Below are 22,808 nucleotides of genomic sequence, written 5' to 3'. Positions count from 1 at the left end.
GGCATAGGCAAACTCGGCCCTCCAGAAGTTTCGGGACTACAATTCCCATCATCCCTGACCACTGCTCCCATTAGCTAGGGATCATGGAAGTTGTAGTCCCAAAATATCTGGAGGGCCGAGTTTGCCTGTGCCTGCTGTAAGGCTTTGCCAGTCCCTCCAAGGGAACGGGAGTGTCCCGTTAAAGAGATCCATGAGGAGATGCACCATTTCTAGATGCAAAGTCAGGGCTAGGGCGATAACTCTCCTCTCACATGAACTTGGTTGGGAGTCCCTACTTGATATATGTCCTCGGCCTCCCTAACCATTGAATCTAACCCCATGGAGAATCAACCAGCAGGTGGGTTGGTTGATACTGGTTCTGCCCAATGCCTGAAGCCAAAGCCACTTACATCTGTAATCAATAAGGCTGTGGCCTAATTTTCACCAAAACAATTTTTTCCCACCCATGGTCATTTAATTCATGTTGCGGGGTGGCGGGTCATGGTGCCTGGGCATGCAACTATAGCTCTGTGAGGAGAATAGTGGTCTCTTAACACCTGTCAAAACCCTTAACCGTGGTGGCTGGTACTCAGTTGGGACTGGTAGGGTGGAAGGCGAGGGAGATGGAACCAGATCCAATGACAAGCATAGTCATCATCCCCAGCAGGTTGCAAGTAAGAAGGCCGGCAGTGGGGCCTGGCTGAGGGCAGACCAAGGTTGGTGTGAAGTACCTGATTCACCTTAAAAGACAAGCTGGTGATTACCAGGAACCAAGGTGACATGATGGGCCCTTTTGTCATATCCAGCAAGGTTTTCTTTTTCTTTCTTTCTTTCTTTCTTTGACTAATAATAATAATAATAATAATAATAATAATAATAATAATAATTTATACCCCGCCCATTTGATGGGTTTCCCCAGCCACTCTGGGCGGCTTCCAACAGACAATTAAAATGCAATAATCTATTAAACAATAAAAGCTTCCCTAAACAGAGCTGCCTTCAGATGTCTTCTAAAAGTCTGGTAGTTGTTTTTCTCTTTGACATCTGGTGGGAGGGCGTTCCACGGGGCGGGTGCCACTGCCAAGAAGGCCCTCTGCCTGGTTCCCTGTAACTTGGCTTCTTGTAGTGAGGGAACCGCCAGAAGGCCCTCGGCACTGGACTTATATACTGATTAGACCCAGAGAGGTTCACTTACAGGTGACAAATGCTAGAATCCTGTACCCACTTACCTCGGACTTGGCTCCACTGAACTCAGTAGGACTTCCTTTTGAGTAAATATGCATAAGGTTGTGTTACCATTCTTAGCAAAGCAATGTTTTAATTGCTGCCCACTGTAGATGTAGTTAGCAATGCCAGTATGGATTTGTGGATTTCCTGCTAACCTCTCCACACAAACCTCAATTCATCTAGTATTCAAGTTTTCAATTTATGTCTGCAGTTGGGAAGCAATGAATAAATCAAGGAAAAAGTGGATCCTAGCCTGAGTGAAGCCAAAGTGCCTGAAAATAATTTATCTAGTCAAGTGAGCAAAGGTGTCAGCTGGGTCATTGGCAGCATGGATATCCTAGCAGTTTTTTTCTGGTTGACTACACAGGGTAATGAATTCAGAAGGTATATTTGGTATCCTAATTAAGTGTGTGTGTGTGTGTGTGTGTGTGTGTGAGAGAGAGAGAGAGAGAGAGAGAGAGAGAGAGAGAGTGGAAATTTGGGCTGCCTTTTTTCATGCATTAAACACTCCTTTAGACCAGACAGTGTTGTGGCAATAATAGCAGATGGCGGCAAAGAATAGTTCCCAAGGAACAAAGGATCAAGTGTACCTTCATCCATCTCCTCTAATGGAAACTTCTTTCATAACCAGATACAAGAAGGATTTCTCACCTTTTGCTAGCTCCCAGAATAGCTTGGACATGAGCTCAAATGTTCTCTCATTCTCGCAGCTTCTGTCTCTCTTACCTACACAACCACACTATGCACTGGATTGTATCATATTGCTGCAAATGGGCACCTTCATCCATTACAAAGGTGTGTGTGTGTGTGTGTGTGTGTGGACTCTAGGTGGGGCCACAGCAGTCCGTCATGTGTCCCCCCCCCCAACTTCCACATATTATGGTTCTGGTTCACCCATTCGCATCAGCCATTTTCAAAGGAAAAATCAACCATGAAGCATCAACCTCATAACAACTGTCATGTGTCCAGCTTGTCTCACTGTGCCAGGAGCTCCAAGGCACATTGGGATCTGCGCCTGCCGTTAAATCACTAGGTGATCTGCAGTAGATCGACAAGGTTTTCTGACTTTCAATTGTGCCACAGCAAAATGACTTTTCCTACTGCCGCTGAAATAAAGAGACCTAACCAGGAGTGGACTTTTGTGTAAAAGCCCTGTGAGCTCAGTACAGGTGAAAACTCATTCCTAGATTCAGAATGCGTTCTTTAATTCCAACCCTGTGACGCCTTCTTCATCTAGTTCTATCTGGTAGAGCTTAGGGTTCCAACTAGCTTGAAGTCGACCCACTCTGTGGAAGATCATTACCAATATATCTAGTCTCTGAGATTGCCTTGATGTGTTCAAATGCTCTGGCTGGTCTTGAGCTGACAGACCCATCCTCTCCTCTTTGCAGTAAAGACAATTGGCATTCAGCCTTAACAGCTTTCGGAAAGAACGTATATTGGCAAGATTAGGGAAACTTCAAGAAGCCATTCCCAGCATAACTATTTGAAACAAAGCATATCTGGCCAATGGCAGAGACATTAAAAAATTATCAAGAAGGTCATGTACGCTTCTCCTGTGTGTGTGTGTGTGTGTGTGTGTGTGTGTGTGTGTGTGTGTGTTGTCCGCAAGGTTGCTAAACCAAACAACCCTGGGAGAAAATAAACAAATGACCTCAGAACTGCAGGTTCAGGATTGCTCCCTCATCCTGTTCTGTTCATGTGCCAAAGTGGAAATTGGTTTAAGCAGTAAAGTGCTTTTAGGGTGGCTGAGGTCAGGTTTATCTCTAATGTCCAGCAGCAAAAATGTTCCTAACAAAGCAAATGCATCTATAGGAAATCTCTAGAGAGAGGCACACACTGGTAAGCCACATGCTGCGCATCAGTCAGATTTTTAGCTGGCTGGACATGGATTGCCTCCTAACTCAAAACCCATGCTGATTCAGAGGGCATGTCTTCCATTCAGAAGCTGTGAGCTGATTACAAGTTTACTTTTGCAGTTCTGGGGCCCTTTGCCACAGTGGCTAAGGATGCAAGCCAATACAAGCAGCAAAGAACAAATAATTTGGATTAAAAGAAAAGCAGCATTCCCCCACACAGTTTAACCACACAGAGAGAATTCTGGACTGGTGCCATTGGGATTTGCGGATTATTTGTATTATTACAGTCTCACTTTTGCTAAAAGCAATTGCAGCGAGCAATCATGTAATCACACAAGCAAAGGACCGTCTCTGTAACAACCTTGCAAATTTAATCTGCAACAGTGGCTAGGATCACAATAAGCCACCTGGACAAAGGCAATTATTTTATTTTTATATTTTTGGATTTGTGGATTAGAAACTGTGCCAGATCTGAAAGGCTAAATATGAATTTTAATTGGGACCTGGGTTATACACAATGTGGGCAAAATACTTTAATACACTTGTTCTTCTTGGAACTGGATCCCAGTCCAGTAGCTTCCTACAGGAACCTCCATCTCCCATGCACACATGGAGGTCCCTCGCCCCCTCTCCTGCCCCAGCTTGCCTCATTTAGATGCCTGGCATCAGCAGCTGCAACCCTTGGGCAGCTGCCAATAGCATACCAACAAGTGCCCATTGTGGACAGGAGGGCTTACCATAACGAGCAATAGGATTATCAGTGTTTATTGCTCCATAGGCCACAACAAATAATTCCAACGTTATTACACTGAGTTCCAGCAGTAAATTTATTTTAAAATCTTCTGATTCAAAGATCCGAAGAAAGCTGGGGAGAGGGAGGTTGCCAGCAGTGGCAGAGGAAGGCTCTCGGGCACCTGGTGCAGCGCGCCAAGGGGTGGGGCAAACCGCCCATACGGACAATTGGCGGTGCGCATACAGATGACAGACAATGCACACAGTGCCCATACGCAGGGCCTCAGCCACCCTACAGCTGGGGGGCAGCTGGCAGACAGCGTGGAGCCTGCGGGCGCCCGAGACCCGTGGCTTGGGCACACTGCAGGCCCCGTGGTGAGTGCCGCCCGCCATTTTGTCACACACACCCCTCAGGGTGACACCTGGGGCGGACCACACACACACACACCCCTTCATATGCCCCTGGTTGCCACTGCTACCTTTATAGCTCTTGCTGTATTTCCAATTCTATCTTGGTAGAGTCAAGTCCAGATTTGAGTACCTAGGATTCTGGAAGCTGACTTGGCATTGTCCATCTGTGTGCACATCAGTGAACACAATATGACGATCCTGAGGTTGCAGTAAATGTTCTCTTGCACACATAGCTGATCCTTCCCTATGCTAAACGTCAGAAACAGCATCCATCAATAGGCGCAGCTGATGAGGAACGAGCAATCTAAGAATATAAGAACGAGCAAAATACCCAGCAACGATGAGATTTGATGTGTGTGTTTTAGAACCATAATTTTCAGGATGCCTTGCCGAACCGGAATGACCTGCAATGTTTTATGAACACAGAAAACACTCCACACATTGAGGCCAACTCAGACGCCTCTGACACATTGCTGCCTTTGCAATGAAATGCACTGACTTCTTAAAAGCATGCCTTGACCGCACACTGTTGTGTAGCTACTAGTCTGGAATGCCATACCCCACTTCATCCTATTGAGGAATACTAGTGGTTATAATTAAGGACTGCATATGCCAGTGACTGGTTTTTATTACTGTATATTTTATTTTTTAAGGAATACAGGCAGCTAGCTTATACTGAGCCAGACCAGTGGTCCATCTAGCTCAATATTGTCCACACTGCCTGGCAGCAATCTCCAGGATTTCAGACAAGGGTCTCTCCCAGCCATAACTGGAGATGACAGGGATTAAACCTAGTGCCTTTTGCAGCTGTTCTAGCACTGAGTTGTAGCTTTCCTCAGTTCCACTCTGTATTTTGCTGCAAACCAATGATGGCCTTGATTTTTTCAATCCTGCTCTCACCACCCGAAGCTTTCATGGCTGCATTATACTCCTTAACAACCTCTGTCCTCTCTGCAAAGAACCAGAACAGGCAGTACTAAACTGCTTCCCCAAAGGGGCCTCCAGTTTCAAAACAGCTGTTTTGCTTCATGGTTTTCAATATATGCAACTTTTTGTCCTCTGTTGATAACACTGTTAGAGCAGCAAAGCAATAGGATCCTGGGACTATTTTGAGGGGACGAAAGTCTAGCAGCTGCTTTGAGAAGGACGGTGTATAAATTGGATTGAAGTCAGACACACACACACCCCAAATACTGAGGAAAATGCAAGGTGGCACCACCACACAGAAATTTTAGGTTCTTGTTGGTGTAATATGTCCACAGAGGGCAAAACAATTATATGGATGGCTCCTCCAGTCTAGACTAGGCACCTAGGGGAAGTGAGCTTTAACCCTTTTCCCAGTTCCCTATTGTGGCTCCTGTTTACATATTTTAAAAATGCATCCCTGCAACGGCTGAACAGTGTCACTTTAGTTTGCTCCTGAAAGTTCTATATGTTTACAATGGTTTGGTTTTCGAGTTAGTGCATGTATCCGAATCATTGTATGCATGTTTTCATTACTTCGGTCAATGTACAGAGTAACCCTGAACAAATTTCATGGTGATTCTATTTTATTCAGAACAGTTTTCTCTCTGTGCAAAACGTTCCTAAAGTTTGGGCGAACCATCTTGATTTGATAATTGTTAGAATGTCCAGGCACTGTCATTCGCTACGATGATTGTGTCCAAGAACAGAAGTGAACTATTTCCACATGAGTTTCACCTGAAGGTTAGATGACAGCGATTCCTTTTCTTTGGAAGGTGTGTAGCCTGTGCATTCAGAAGCCATGCTGTGCTACTTTCACAAGCCAGCAATTATTTTCATGGAGTTTCAACTGCATGTCCAGTGACAATCAAGCCACTCAGTGTTGTTTCGCAGGTGAGTTTCCTCAGCTGGGGAACCTCTTTCAAAGCTGAAAATAACGAATAGTCTCTTACGGCGCTCCTCCAGACATCCTGTCTATTCAGCATTCATTCTGACTTGCTTGCACAAAGTTTATGTGGTGGTTAGATTGTGTCCAGTCGTTACTGAACATTGGTTCCATAGTATGTCTTTGTTATTTTCTCAGTTACTGCACAGCTGAATGTTCTGCAAGCCAGTAATGAATTTCACATTTCCCTCATGCTACTTCACCTTGTCAATTTCCTGTCATTGCTTTCAGACCTCATCAGTTCATCTTTGACTTGATTGGATGAGAGCCCAGTTCAATAGCAATCTGATTGTCATGTGACTTGTCAATCTATTTTCAAAAGACACCGGTGTATATTTCTGCAAGTGTGCTCATGCTTTGAACTTATTGACTTAGAATTGTAACCCCCAGAACAGGATGTTTGTTATATCTTCTTTCCTGCTGCAGTTCCTTATGAAGCTCACAAATCTACTTGGGTGGGTTGGGTTAGCCATGCAGAATAGTATGGGAAGTGGTATGAGAGGCTGCATCAGTTGAAGGGATGTGTGTTGTTTTTGTGTATTCAGAAATGGCTGCAGGGTCTCTGTAGCATGTCTTAGTGCCCATCTTGGTTTGTTGCTCCAAAAACAAGTTTTAGAAAGCTCCAATGATATGCTGTTAAAGAAGTTCATTGTCAATACTTGGATCAGAAGTTATAGGCTGTCATCCAACAAATCCTGATTTTGCCATTTAGGGCAAATCTAAAGGTAAAGGTAAAGGGACCCCTGACCATTAGGTCCAGTTGCAGACGACTCTGGGGTTGTGGCGCTCATCTCGCTTTACTGGCTGAGGGAGCCAGCGTACAGCTTCCGGGTCATATGGCCAGCATGACTAAGCTGCTTCTGGCGAACCAGAGCAGCACACAGAAACGCCATTTACCTTCCCGCAGGAGCGGTACCTATTTATCTACTTGCACTTTGACGTGCTTTGAACTGCTAGGTTGGCAGGAGCAGGGACCAAGCAATGGGAGCTCACCCCATTGCAGGGATTTGAACTGCCGACCTTCTGATCAGCAAGCCCTAGGCTCTATTTGCCTATTAATACCTGTTAGTCCTTGCATCTAATACAGTTTGTTTTCCATTTAGCTCTTGAAATGTTCTCATGCTGTACATTGGCTATTTAAAAAAAAAAAAAAGTCATACTGGAAACTCAGTTAATTCTCTTTGAAATCAAAACCGAAACAGTAAATGTAATATTTAATGTATGAAGGTCAAAGACTGAAGCAGGTAGTCTTTGTAAAACAATTTACGAGCTCATTATTTTAAAGAATACGTCCCCCTTCCCAGTTCAGTCGGAGAGGGGGTGGGGAATGACCAGCATTTGGCAGAAGTAGCGTTTGTACTTATTTGTACTTTTTATTGTCATTCTTAATAGTTTTTTACTGATGCATGTTTTTGTATTTAATTTGCTGCACGCTACTTATATATAGATATTTGATGTTAAGCAACATAGAAATAATCTGAAATAATTAAGTAATATTAGGAACCAGGCTCATTTCATGAAGCTGAAGGTTGGAAGCTTCAGGAGGGAGGTACAGTGGCACCTCGGGTTACATACGCTTCAGGTTACATACACCACTAACCCAGAAATAACGCTCCAGGTTAATAACTTTGCTTCAGGATAAGAACAGAAATTGTGCTCTGGTGGCGCAGCAGCAGCGGGAGGTCCCATTAGCTAAAGTGGTGCTTCAGGTTAAGAACAGTTTCAGGTTAAGAATGGACCTCCGGAATGAATTAAGTACGTAACCAGAGGTACCACTGTACTTCTTTGCACAGCACATAATTAAACTCTGAGATTTGCTCCTACAAGATGTAGTGATAGCCTCCAACATGGAAAGCTTTAAATGCTTAGATACTGTCATGGAGGATGCTGATGTCTACTAGACATGATGGCTATGTTCTACCTCCACTTCCTGAGGCAGTATGTCTCTAAATATATTGGTTACTTGGAATCACAAGTGGAATGAGAGCTGTTGCCCTCACCTCCCATGAGTATCTGTTTGGTCGCTGTGAGAACAGAAAACCAGACAAGATGGACCACTGCATCTGATCCAGTAGGCTCTTCTTAAATGTTCTTAACTTGCAAAGGCCAATTGCATTGTCAGTTGTAGTGACCAGTGGAAACTCTCTTTTCCCTTTGCATGTGGTGTTCCTGTGACCTGCCATACCAGTGGGAATGTGAAGTCTTTGTTAACTTTGGATGACCCCAATTAAGCGCTTTTAGAATACTATTATTTTCCGTGCATCGAGCACTATACGCTTTTGCTGAAAACCAAAAACATGCATAATTCATGCTTGGTCTACTAAAAATCAATAGGGAAAAAATGAAAGGAATTTAAAACTGATGCTGCCGACTTGGGCGAATAGAACATGCAAACTTCTGCACCCCAAATCGATGGGTCTTATCATTTGGAAAATAAAGAATATTCCCAAATTATTTTATTTTTTTCCATTCATCAAACCATTTAAAAGCCTGAAAAGGCTGCATATTTAACACATGCGTGTATTAAATACACAGATGTGATAAGTGTTTTAATTGCAGAAAACCTACATTTAAGTAAATTCATTTGCCCACATTCATTTCTTCCATTCCTCCTCCCACTTTATTTCACCCGAATTGCTCTGGTCTTTCTGTCTCCATAATCCAAGGGCACCATCTCGCCCTCAGGACTGTGGGTGCCTGTCGCCATGACGGGGCTGTGTCATCGTACATGCACACACCTGCATGTAGTGAGTGTGACACCACGTGAGTGTGCACGTGAGGTCGTACATTTGCATTGCAGCTGCCGGCAGCGACTGCTCTTCATCCTCCTGTCTGCAGCTAGCGAGGCACCCTTTTCCATGGAAAGGGGCTCAGACTCTGAGGCAGAAAGATTCTGCCTCTACAACCGAGCCCCCTTGAAAAGGGTGGCTGGCTGCGGAGGGTGGAGCTGAACTGCTTCTCTCTTGGACACAGTGCTGCAAAGGCTGGCTGTTGTTGTTGTTGTTGTTGTTGTTGTTGTTGTTGTTGTTTGTTCTTCTTCTTCTTCTTCTTCTTCTTCTTCTTCTTCTTTGAATTTATATACTGCCCTATACCCTGGGGTCTCAGGGCGGTTCACAGACTAAAATCAAGATATAAAACCACAATATACCTAATTAAATAAAAAAAAACCAATAGCCCCCCCCCCAAAAAAAAACATTTTAAAAGGGCATAGGATGTAAATCTGGTCAACCAAAGGCCTGGTTAAAAAGGAACGTTTTTGCCTGGCGCCTAAAGGTGTATAATGAAGGCGCCGGGCGAACTTCCCTGGGGAGAGCATTCCACAGACGGGGAGCCACTGCAGAGAAGACCCGTTCTTGTGTTGCCACCCTCCGGACCTCTCGAGGAGGAGGCACACAAAGGAGGGCCTCAGAAGGTGATCTCAGGGTCCAGGTAGGTTCATATGGAAAGAGGCAGTCCTTGAGGTATTGCGGTCCTTCAAAGGCTGTATAGGTCAAGACCAGCACATTGAATTGGGCCCGGAAACTAATTGGTAGCCAGTGCAGTTGGACCAGGATTGGTGTAATATGCTCAAACCGCCTTGCTCCGGTGAGCAACCTGGCCACTCGCTGAAGTTTCTGAACCGCCTTCAGAGGCAGCCCTGTGTATAACACATTGCAGTAATCTAACCCTGAGGCTCTCTCTCTGGCTTTGCTCATTGCCTGGCCCCCACAATAATATTTTTGTGGGTGCCCAGGAACCCATGGCCCCCTGGAGTTGGCTTCTATGTTGTAATCTGTCATTTCCCCTCCTGTTCAATTTTAAATAGTAAGCTTCTTGGGAAGAGAACTATTGCAGTGTGTTTTTACCGATGTCATTTTACTGAAAAACAATGTACACCGCAGTTTTCCCTAAATTGTCATTATGGTTGTTTTTCTGCTACAGAAGGGGCTTTTGGGGGGGTGGTAGCTGTCGTAATCACAAAAATGTCTACTTATTGCTGCAGGCAATATCTGCACACAGACTAGCTTGACTATGCAATCCTGTTGGGAAGATAAGCAGTTGGCTCACATTTATTAAATGGCCCTCCAGAGCACTCTAACTACTTAGAATTCTTTTCCAGTGTTGCACAGTTATTGTAAAGAAACAGTTTGACCGTAATCATGAATAAGGTTGGTCAACCCTAGATACAGAAACAAGATTCATATGTACAGGGCCAGCTGGTCCCATTTCCATCTCTAACCAGTGAGAAAATGGAAGCATAAATATTCCAAAACCCTGCCTACCACTTACGGTCTCATTCAGTAGATAAAACTTGCTTATGCCTAGGCACATTATTAGACAAAATTGCATCTTTAATCAGCCATCCCCCAGCAAAATTGAGATTTATAGTGGTTATGGGTAGATTTTATTTGTCAATAAAATGATTCCAGGTTATCAACAGTAGTAGTATATTATTAAAATTAAGCTATTTTTAAAACTGCCTACAGCAGCCTTCCCCAACCTGACGCTCTCTGGATGTTTAGGACATTTGGAGGGCAACAGGTTGGGGGAGTCAGTCGTACCTTGGAAGTCAAATGGAATCCGTTCTGGAAGTCCGTTCGACTTCCAAAACGTTTGAAAACCAAATCGGGGCTTCTGATTGGCTACAGGAAGCAAACGCAAAGGAGCAACACCTGAAGGCAAAACTAAGAAAAGAATTTTATGGCCTTTTAGGTATCAATCTCTTGCTTTTTTCTACCGGATGATACTTAAAATCAGAGCCATTATGAATGCAAATCTTTCTGCTCTCCAGTGGTGTCTACTTTTCTAAAAATAGGAAGAAGCCATGATTACTTTGAAATCCCCAGGATGATGAATGCTGGGTTTTGAAGGTTGCCAGTGTAATTACACACATTTTTATTTTATTTTTAAAAAAGCAATCAACATACTTTATTATTTGCAATTTCAAAATGTGTAATCACATTTTAAAATAGTTCCTATTTTTACAGGGCACTGCAGATGGTGCTTTCAAATCCAGTATCACTGTACAAGCATTTGATCTGTGCTTTTTTAATGGCAATCTAAATTGGAAGTGAAGTTATATGTTACGGTTCCTAACTTTACTGTGGCATCCAGCAATAAGCACGAAACAGAGCTGCACTGAAATTTATGGTATGCCATATGTTTGCTTAGAGACGGGAGAATGAACCATGCGGTGATACATAGTTTGAAAGGCCTCCCTATATTGACATAAAGATAAGTGGGGATGGGTGTGAGAGCCAGTGTGGTGTAGTGGTTAAGAGCGGTAGATTCGTAATCTGGTGAACCGGGTTCGCGTCTCCGCTCCTCCACATGCAGCTGCTGGGTGACCTTGGGCTAGTCACACTTCTCTGAAGTCTCTCAGCCCCACTCACCTCACAGTGTTTGTTGTAGGGGAGGAAGGGAAAGGAGGATGTTAGCCGCTTTGAGACTCCTTCGGGTAGTGATAAAGCGGGATATCAAATCCAAACTCTTCTTCTTCTATTATTAATGCTCCGTCTGCCATTAATTTTTGCTGTCTGGCTCCCCATTCTCCTGCAGCTGCTCCCCCCCCCCAATGCTGCATTCTGCGATCCTCAGGAGTACTTTTTGGAGGGAATGTGAAGAACTGCAATGGGAAAGTACCATTGTGTGGGCAAAATTCTACCCACTTCTTCTTCTTCTTCATTGAACCAAGCAACTGTTGCCAGAGAAGCAACAGCGCAGCAATACTTAGTCCCTGGATGCTTTGTGTTCTAGAATGCATCACAACTACTGTGGTTTCCACCCAGAGCTGTCAACCTTCCTTTTATTTTTATTTTTATTTTGGCACTGGAATAAGGGAATTTCCTTCCAAAAAGGGGAAAGTTGACAGCTTTGTTTCCACCTGAAATTCCCTGGCCTGCTTCATTGTGGCAGAAATGCTCGCCATGCAGCTGCTTGGTTGGGTCCACTGATTTTGCCATGATGAACAAGCAAAATATGAAGAACTTACCTACTGATGCCACCAGATATTTCAGAATGGGCACCTTTTCTTACAGACTTTATACGCCTACTGTGCACAGCTGTCAACTTTCCCTTTTTTTTAACGGGAAATTCCCTTATTCCAGTGCCGTTTCCCATTGCAAAAAAAGGGAAAGTTGACAGGTATGGCCATTTCCCGGTGCAAAAAAAGAAAAGAAAAAGGAAGGTTGACAGCTCTGCTACTGTGGCAAATGCAGATGGAACAACAGTATTTCCCAGCTCCCTTGCAAAATGCAAAGCTGCTATAAAATAACCCACCTAACACATTTTTACTGCAGTGCCATGGTTTAGATTTCAAATGGCCCTATTTGGTTGGTCCCAAAATCAATCATGTTGATGATGTCTGACTAACATGGGTCAGAACAGACAAGCTGAACTTGCCTTTTTTCACCCTGAATTCTTCATTTTGGGCTTGAACGACGAACACACTGCCTAGTAGGTTAGATGTGCAGTAAGCACCCAACTTCAGAAATATTGCATTACGTACCAAAAGACTAATTAAGATAGGTAGGTTTTTAAAAATAAAAATAAAATCATTGAAATTTGGAGGTCTTACCTACAGGGGTATTCTACAGCAGGGTTAGCCAATTGGGTGCCATTCGGATGTTGTTGGACTCCCAACACCCATCAGCCCAGCCAGCATTCACAATGGTCAGGGATGATGGAAGTTGTAGTCACAACAACATCTGGAAGGTACCATGTCAAATATCCGCATTCTAGAGAATCATACTTTCATTCAATATTGCCTGCAACTGAAATCTCTAGCAAGCTGGCAAAAATGAGAGAAAAGTCTTAGCAACAACTACACCCACATTCTTATTTTGTATGCATTTTCCAAAAGCATGCATAGTTTTCCAAAGTGCATTATGTGCTACAGATCTGAACAACAATTGAAAAAGAATTATCTATTTATTGCACTGTAGGTGTGGGTGTAAAGGTATGAATGCTGCAGACAAATACACACTATACATTTCTTATATACATATTATTGGCATCACCCTATATCTATTTATAGAATCAACATGTATTTAGAAATAGCAATTATTAGAAGCTGTGCAGGTTTTAAATACCGTCTAATATACCATACTCGCAGCAGAAATTGCAAATATCCCAAAGGCTAGTCACAAATGTATTCTAGAAAACTTTGAACTCTGACTTTCTGATTTCCTCTCCTTACAAAAGGTATTCTTATTATAAAAGATAAATCTCTGGTATAAACAGATCTATAAAACATAAGATATATTTCCAACGTTCCTGAGTATTCATAAGTCCTTTAAAATTATATAGAAACAAGAATTCAGTGGAGCATTATATTGCCATCATGCAGGTACCTGGGATTGTGTCCACATTTTGCACAGAAAGTAAGCATCCTGCGAGCAAGGGAAAAAAAAGGACTGCAAACATCTACTGAAAAAGTTGTGCTCCAAAGTTCTACTGCCTGGATGACTCTTTGCAAACTATCCCTACATCTGATTTCCTTCCCCCTTTTCTTGTGTTTAAGCAAAGTGCATTCCTTTGGCAAAAGACCACAGCTGAAGTCAAGGCACTTAGACCTTATTAGAAAACATGCCAATCTCGTCCGAATTCCAGGCACTCATCTTCTGGCCGGATGAGTCCTTGTTCCCCATGGATAGTATTGATACCTAAAAAGATATAAGAGGCTGTAAGTGTTTTTTTATGGAATGAGAAATGCCATAGCATTTACAATCACCTGAGGCAGACTAGACCTTTGCTGCCAATATGACACAGATGCATCAGCAGAGACTGCAGGAGAGCTTTGTGGGAGTTTGCGCTGCCAGGTAAGTGAAATTCCAATCTAAAAGCTCCTAAAATTAGGCACCAACATATGTGCTGGACTTTAGTGCAACTGATCCCAACATTTGCAGAAAACATAGGCAACAAATATCTCTCATAGCCAGTTTGTTCCTATTTAAAGGGCTCTTAAATTCTTTTGGATGTCACTATTGAAAATGATTGGTTATGGCTAATTAGTAGCATCGTATTTTTTTTCCTGTCCGTATGTGGTACCCAGAGATGCTTTGCCCCTCTAAGTAACACACAAAGAACATAAAAAGCTTCCTTATATTGAACTTGGCTCATCAAGGTCAGTATTGTCTACACCAGGGGTTCCCAAACAGGTAAAAAGAACTATTTTAAAACATTCAAAATAATTAAAACCAGCAATAAGCCACCCCATTGAAACACATGCCAATGTATTATTTCTTTATCTTACAACTTAGTGGTATTCCATTTAAACTTGTTGAGTATGAGACAATCTATCCCATGAATGTTTGCCCCATCACTGTTGAAAATCCTGCAGCAATAGTAAGCAGAGGTGGAGCAGAATAGCAGCTGTATTGTTGTTCAAACAGCTTCTTCCAAATTTTACATCCCCTTTGCTTTCTTGTCCCAACCCATTTTTGTGCAACATCCAGGCAATGTACCCGTAAGGCAAGCTGGTAGCCCTACAATTCTTCATTTGAGGTTTATTTTTCATAAGGGATTTTAAAACAAATTCTCATTCATCAAAATGAAAAAGGATGGAGGCGCCTTTCTTTTCAAATATGATTTTACACTACTGGCTACAGTGTTCCACACCATTTTATCAAGCACATGCCTACACATCATAAATCATGCATTTTTTAAAAAAGCACCCCAAAACCAAAATAGACAGCTGTAACTAGGAAACTGAATTATAATTTCTGTCTATTCACCTCACCATAATTTTATGTCTCCTTCTGAAATTAAACTCACCTATTTGAGGTAAAATTGTAATATCCACATTCCTCTAGAACCTCCTCGATCACAGTCTACAAAAGTGAAGCACATGGAATTTCATTACATGTTACCGAAAAGGATCAGAAAGCATATGATGAAACTACTCAAAACAAGGTGATGCCTGACCTGCATTTGTTCATATGTCACTCCTTCATCCACGTCAAAAGTGCTAGGAAGACCTATGAGTAAATCATATCAGATAATGCTGGATAACAGAATGGACATCTGATTTCATAAAAAGAAGCACCAGAGAAGCTTCTTAAACTGTTAAAAGTTACCATCGTTTTATGACAGCATATACTGAAATCATGAAACGAACAACAATCTTAAGGGATTATTAACTGATTATTAGATATAGAAAAAGCTTCACACCCAACTGCTTCTGGTCACAGATATGTAATTCATTAAGGTGAAAGCAAACCACTAAAGTTAAATAAGGATTGTGGAATAAAGGGGGCAAAAGACATTTCCATCAACCCCGTGATTTGTGCTGGGCTTGGGAAATCTAGTAGGTGTACAGAAGCTTCTGCAGAGGAGCCAACATTCCAGTTCACTTCTATGTGACTGGCCCAAGAGCAGCCACACCAACTCCTAGGGGCAGAGGAACCCCTTCAGCCCCCTCAAAAACTGCTGGCAGGTGGCTGGGCTCCTTCATATTGAGCATGAGAGAGGAAGCCATGCCACACTGAGCTCGGATTCCTCCCGACAATGTGATGTTGCACATTGTGCCCATGATGTCACACATGCGCTGCATGCGTGCCAGCCTCCACCCCCCAATCTTAGGAACAAGACAATGCCTCTTCTCAAGAGCTTCATGGCTATGGGGTATTTGAACCTGGCTCTCCCTGGTCATCTTCTGAAATTCTAACCACTACACTTCATATTGATTCTCACTCTGTGTAGTTAGAATCGCCACATGGAAATGGTTTAAGGAGCAACTGTGCGGTTGTTTTCAGCCTATATGCCCTACACATTTAGCACACTGAACCTTGTTGGAGCTTAATGAGCATTTAGAAGGAGGAATTCATACTTGTTGAACAACGTCAATGCAGACAGCTGTTGGCAAAGGTTGTGCAACGTGGCTTTTGCCAGACTTACCTGGTCTGTCGTCGAGGACCAAAGTACTCCCCCCTGAAGAGTGCAATAACAACTGGCAATCTGCTGTCAAAAAGTTAGGCTCAATCAGCTCTGGGGAACCTTGGAGAAGCTGCACAAAGACCAAACACAAACAAAACACCTATTGTTTTCCTCTGTAAATGTTATAATTGGGAGTGAACACAAGACTGTAATTTTCTGAAGTAAGAAAAAATTAAATAGTGGTAGGATTATTTAAAATGTTTGCCATATTGTACATTCAGAAAAGATGGGTTAAAATCGAGGGGGGGGGGAATTGGAACAAATTTCTGGATAGGGAATGAGGAACAGGAAGTGAATTGTTCAATATTATTATTAGAGTTTCATACGCAACATGAAAAACTTTGATATAACTACGTTTTTAAAATAAACTTAGAAGCCATAGTGAAAAACAAACAAGGCTTTGAGTTTTCTTAAAACTTGCCTTGATATTTCTGTTATGCACAAAACCATCTGTCATACCCTGCTCTTTGCAGAGTCAAGTACCAAATACTGTATTTAATGCTTGTTTGGCATGCATTAAACTGTGCAGTCCAATGTAAACAGGGATTTTAAAAGTACTAATGAATTTGGTATAGAGTATCCCCAATGTTAAGCTCCATAGAATCTATATGTAGACACTGGCCTGGTTTTTACCACAGCAGAGTGCTTGGGCCCACTGATGTTTGTGTGATTTCAGCCATTTTGATCCCTACTGGGTGCTCAATCCTTTGGAAGTTGCTCAGAAAAGAAGCGAAAACTGTCACAGCAGATGAAATATGGGAGGAAATTTCTAATCCTCAAAGTGACAGGTACTCATCCAAGCACTGGCTGGCCTCAGCCAGGTGAATAGATTTCTGCAAATGTAAATTGGTAGAAGGTTTTCATATTATACACTATCAACTTCAATTTACAGTTTTGGGCTAAAGCCAGTATTCTGTCATTTTCAGTTTACAGAATTAAAAGTTCACAACTGAGAGTCATAGAATCATAGAATCAGAAGCTGTTGCTAGGTTCAGTTTCACCTCTGGGTGGGTAATTTAACCCAAACAAGAAGGGAAACAAGTAGAAGTGCCCCTGCCCTTAGTTATGGATCCCTCTTCCTGCTTCAGGAGAAGTTTCTGCTCATTTCTATTAAGCCGCCATAGGAAATTCTCCAGGTGATCCATTTTCATTCATTTTAAAAAATAGGTACAACAAAAGGAGAACAGAATTGAAAATGAACAGGTGGGATATTTGAGCTCTAAATGTTATTCCTAGACCAAGAACTAATTTTGTCCAACTTTTCAAGGGGAAATGAATTACAGTACTTTTTAGATTACTTCTGCGCTATCAATACTGATTCCGGAGATGGACAGTAACATGCTACATGATAAAGCATAACATCATTGGGAGCTACTGAACTGAAATTTGGTAGCAACCAAATCAATCATGTAATAAAAGACAGGAAAAGACCTTGGAGACAACTTGGCATGAGGTTGCTGGATATGAATATCGTGGAGAACAGAGACTCACTCTAGGAATCTGAAGCAGCCTTGGTAGTTCTGCTGCCTGGGGTGTGGATGTCCATTTGCACAACCTCCAATACATCGAGGCAGAAAACTGGGACACTTTCTTCCAAGGTCACGCACCGTGCAAGATTGCAGAACTGAAAGATGTGCTTTTGGGGGAAATACGATCCAAAAACATGCATTTTGGGGGCACCACACAAGAACACAGCCCCCCAAAAGCACTTTTTCCCAGGGTGACATTGCAACATCCAAAATGGCCGCTGTGCTCCCATGTGAAATAGGCCTACATGCCAGGTATGTATTTGTTTCCACAATGCTCTTCTTGTATATTCGTAAACAAAGCAGCTATTACAAAGACAACAAAAATATCCAGTACTCTCTCATCAAATCGGAAACTAAACCCTTTCACCACACAAGAGGGGATGCATAATATTATTTTCAAAATTAACAGATGAGCCTCAATCCAGAAATACCCAGTTGCAATAAGGTATGACTTATTCATTAGTACGAAGCATAGCAAAAACTATTAAAGGGTATATGAATCATAGAATCATAGAGTTGGAAGAGACCACAAGGGCCATCCAGTCCAACCCCCTGCCAAGCAGGAAACACCATCAAAGCATTCCTGACAGATGGCTGTCAAGCCTCTGCTTAAAGACCTCCAAAGAAGGAGACTCCACCACATTCCTTGGTAGCAAATTCCACTGCCGAACAGCTCTCACTGTCAGGAAGTTCTTCCTAATGTTTAGGTGGAATCTTCTTTCTTGTAGTTTGAATCCATTGCTCCGTGTCCGCCTCTCTGGAGCAGCAGAAAACAACCTTTCTCCCTCCTCTAGATGACACCCTTTTATATATTTGAACATGGCTATCATATCACCCCTTAACCTTCTCTTCTCCAGGCTAAACATACCCAGCTCCCTAAGCCGTTCCTCATAAGGCATTGTTTCCAGGCCTTTGACCATTTTGGTTGCCCTCCTCTGGACACGTTCCAGCTTGTCAGTATCCTTCTTGAACCGTGGTACCCAGAACTGGACACAGTATTCCAGGTGAGGTCTGACCAGAGCAGAATATAGTGGTACTATTACTTCCCTTGATCTAGACGCTATACTCCTATTGATGCAGCCCAGAATTGCATATATGCACTATATGCTCAGAAGCATTTGCACCAAGATTAATAAAAAGGTGTATCTTTATTTGTCCTGTGCTTAACTTACAGGACACGGGCTGTGCCAGCATGGACATAAATAAATAAATTAAGGCCCAGTGAATGCAGAGTTACATCCAACACAACAACTAAAGCACATACAAGAACAGATCTCTGAAGCTACTTTTTATAGCACAACATAGCTATCCTTCCTTGTGAGGTTTTTAAGCAGAGGTTGGATGGTCATCTGTCATGAATGCTTTAGTTGAGATTTCTACATTGCAGGGAAGTGGACTAGACGACTCTTGGGGTCCGTTCCAACTCTACAATTCTATGATCCTGGCGACACCTTTGTGGCTATGAAATACTTTTATCAGAAGTAGAGATAATGATTATAAAAACAACATAAACAAATGGCACATCCGCTTCTGATAATAATGCCGCATTTGCCAAAGACAAGGCAAGGCCTTTCTTTGTCTTGAGTCTTTTTGCCGCAGGGCATAAATAAATATGATATTGCAGGTATTACATTTTGTGGAGGTGTTTGCATGTTACTATTCTTGAGCCTAAAAGGTAAAGGGACCCCTGACCATTAGGTCCAGTCACGGACAACTCTGGGGTTGCGGTGCTCATCTCACTTTACTGGCCGAGGGAGCCGGCGTACAGCTGCTAGGTCATGTGGCCAGCATGACTAAGCCGCTTCTGGCGAACCAGAACAGCACATGGAAACGCCATTTATCTTCCCGATGGAGTGGTACCTATTTATCTACTTGCACTTTGAGGTGCTTTCGAACTGCTAGGTTGGCAGGAGCAGGGACCGAGCAATGGGAGCTCACCCCGTTGAGGGGATTCAAACCGCTGACCTTCTGATCGGCAAGCCCTAGGCTCAGTGGTTTAGACCCCAGCGCCACCCGCTTCTTGAGCCTAGGGGGTGCAAAATAAATAAATATACATGAATTACATTGGCAGTTGCCACCTTCTGTGGGAACAACTGGAAAAATACTTGGCATGTCATCTGCGTATAAAAGCAGCGGACAACGGTAGTTTGCGATGCGGGGGGCGTGAATGTAAGCGTGTGACTCGTTTAGAGGCTCTCTCATATCACTGACAAACAGGTTGAAAAGGTAAGGTGCTAATATACAACCTTGTCGGACTCCTTTATTTATTGGGACCGCATTTGTAAGGTCACCAGCGGGGGTAAGTCTAATTCTGGCAGAGGATCCACCATGCAGTTGGATCATGAGCCAAAGGAGCCTTTTATCAATGCCCCACCTCGCCAATTTCTCCCATAGAATGGTTCTGGGGATGCTGTCGAAGGCTGCCTTGAGGTCTATGAAGGCAGCGCATAAACGTCCTCGACTGGGGAAGGAGTATTTCCTTGCAAGATGATAAAGGATTATGGCATGATCTATGGTGGAACGATTGGGTCTAAAGCCCGCTTGTTCATGGCCAATCAGGTTGGATTCTTCTGCCCATTGAGACAGTTTAGACAGCAACAAGCGGGCATATATTTTCCCTATAGTCGAAAGGAGGCTGATACTACGATAGTTCCCTGGATCAGCAGGAGGACCTTTTTTATAGATTGGTATAATAATGGCTTCCTTCCATGTCTTGGGAATACAGCCAGTAACATTAATGGCGTCAAAGGTTTTGGCCAGGATTCCTGACCACCACTCAGGATGTGATTTAATAGCCTCTGCAGGAACCAGGTCAGGGCCGGGGGCCTTGCCGACTTTCAACTGGGATATTAGGACTGATATTTCGCCTGGATCTGTGGGCGGCCATCTGGGTAGGTGTTCGAACAAGTGCTCCAGATGGGGAACCGGAGCCTCTGCCTGTGAGAAACATTTCCTCAGGAACTGTTCCCAAGTAGGGGCCGGGATAACAGTCAAGGGATATTTCCTAGTTCTACTGTTAATTAGTGACCAGAATTCATTAGCTCTGCGGGATTTGGAAGCTAAGATCAAGGCTTGCCAACGGGTAGACTGCCACTCCCGTTTTGCCATTTTCAGAGCCTGTTTATAGACTAATTTGGCTTGAAAGTATATAGATGGTAAGCTGGAAGCGCCTGAGTTTTTATACTCGTTGTATATTGAGCGCAGTTGGAGTTTGGCTTGTTTACATACAGAATTATACCAGGGAGCTCCTGAGTTATATTGGGCTCGTGTAACTGTTTGAGAAGGCGATGTAAAAAAAGCAGTAAAGTTTGCTGTAAGGTGGCTAAAGAGATTCAGAACTGCACTGGGTTCACATGAGTCGGAAATTGAAACAATTGGATGATCTTGGATTTCTTTCTGAAAAAATTCTTTATACTTTAGGGCAAGAACCTCTGACCATTTAATCCCTCTTAATTTAGATGCGGCATTAATTTCCATGAGGGGGAAGTGTCTATGGTCAACCCCTTGCCAAACTAGAGAAAGCGTGGCCGTTAGGGGAAGGTGGTCACTAATTTGCACATTATCGACCTTAAAGGAAAGGACACTCTTAGCTAAATCCCTGGAAACCAACAGGTAGTCAAGGACGCTATTAGATTTTGTGCCAAGATGAGTAAACTCCCCCGGTATATCAGGGGGGTATCTACCATTCAAAAAAACTAAATTCAGGCGGATGGCCATTAGATAGAAGATAACTCCTGCCTCATTTACTCTGGAATCCTTAGAGATTCTTGTTGCAACATGCTCCCATTCGTAGTTGTCAAAACAGGGGGTAGTCCACCATTTGGTTTTAGTCAATGAGTCCCAATTGGCAGCGGTACGGGCATTAAAGTCTCCACCGATTATAGAAGGGATATTTGGGCATTTAATGTAACAAGAAAGAAGATGGTCTTCTAAGGAGTCCCATCTAGAGCAAAGTTCAGGGCGCCGCCCTCCTGGGGGGAGGTAGACATTGGATATTAAAAGTGAGATCTTTTCCCCCGTTATCAGCCCAGAAAGAACATAAGGGGGGCAAGCCTGCACAAAAGAGAGTTTGGTATGTAGTTTGAGTGAAACACCAATTACGAGACCACCTTTGGGGCGACCACCTTTCAAGGAGGGGCTAGCACGGAGTGTTAGGAGGTCGAAACCATTTATAACAATTTCCTCCTCCTCCCAGGTTTCTTGTAATAGGATGATGTGAAACAAGTTAATGTATGCCAAAAATTCGGGGTCAGATTTTTTCCCACGCCAACCGGCAATGTTCCAACAAAGAACCAATAGCGGACAGTTTCTATGTTCACCGGTTGACTGTCATTTAGGGGGAAAGGTAGTGTCCTGTCATAGGATCAAATGTGCTGCTGATGTCCTTTGGACTTGCTCTGCTAAGACACACTGTAGTCTTTTGAAAAAGAATCTTCTGTTCTGTGCTGGATGGTATCCAAAATACGATCTCACAAATAATATGGTAGCTGGAAAGCAATGACCCGAGTTAAGGCCTACTGGGCTGTGTCAATATTATCTAGCATCAAAGCATATTGGGACAGCTTCAGTGCTTTCTGGTCAGGCTGAGAAAAAAAACCCTCAAGGTTTAAAGGGTAAAGCAAGCCCTTCCTTTCAAGCCTCTGAATACATCTCTTTTTCTCTCTCTTCACATCCCTCCTCGTTCATCTGGGCTTACTCAACATCATCTCCGCTTGGTATGATAAGGCAGAATTCGGTTCTGTGAAGATGGGGCGAGTCTTGCATCAACAGAACAGGCAAGCTTTTACTGTTACTCTTAAATTGATTATTCACAACAAAAAGCATTTCATGTAAATGGGAGATGAGAAGCATTATGTTGCTACTTTGACAATTCTGGAAAATTCTGTCTTGTGGGTTTGTTTCCCTTGGGGTTTTGTTTCTGAACATGAAAGGAAATAGAAGTTCTCTGATCTCCAATGATAATGGGTTTATGCCTCAGTCTATGAGAAGCTGCCAGGGTTTGTATGTGTGTATGTATATTTACACACACACACACACACACACACACACACACCCCTGCTTGTCCAGACAAATGTAGTAGTTTTAAAACCTAAGGCTGTTGACTGTTGATTCTTAATTCCCCACTAAAATGAAAGATTAAGGATATATTCAAATTAAAGTGAAGTAATTTTTAAAACATCTATCTCCAAGGCTTCTGGGTGAGTTGCTATGTGTGGACCTCCATTGTCCGTGAATAAAATATGAACA

At 42.9% G+C, this 22,808-nt stretch overlaps 1 protein-coding gene across 4 annotated transcripts in view; it reads right to left on the bottom strand.

Moving 5' to 3' along the window:
• Positions 1-13,506: 13,506 nt before the first annotated feature.
• The window catches only part of NEK10 (NIMA related kinase 10), a 107,611-nt gene continuing 98,309 nt past the window's right edge, over positions 13,507-22,808 (bottom strand). For all 4 annotated transcript variants that reach the window (XM_033165626.1, XM_033165625.1, XM_033165627.1 and 1 more), the window contains 4 exons: positions 15,994-16,102; positions 15,022-15,074; positions 14,872-14,927; positions 13,507-13,760 (listed from right to left, as the gene is read on the bottom strand). In XM_033165626.1, coding sequence (XP_033021517.1) covers positions 13,712-13,760; positions 14,872-14,927; positions 15,022-15,074; positions 15,994-16,102 — 267 coding nt within the window. In that variant the 3' untranslated portion in view covers positions 13,507-13,711. The remainder of the gene's footprint in view (positions 13,761-14,871; positions 14,928-15,021; positions 15,075-15,993; positions 16,103-22,808) is intronic.

The sequence above is a fragment of the Lacerta agilis genome, chromosome 12, assembly GCF_009819535.1.
Source record: "Lacerta agilis isolate rLacAgi1 chromosome 12, rLacAgi1.pri, whole genome shotgun sequence".
Lineage (NCBI taxonomy): Eukaryota > Metazoa > Chordata > Lepidosauria > Squamata > Lacertidae > Lacerta > Lacerta agilis.
This window is presented reverse-complemented; position numbering and strand designations above follow the sequence as displayed.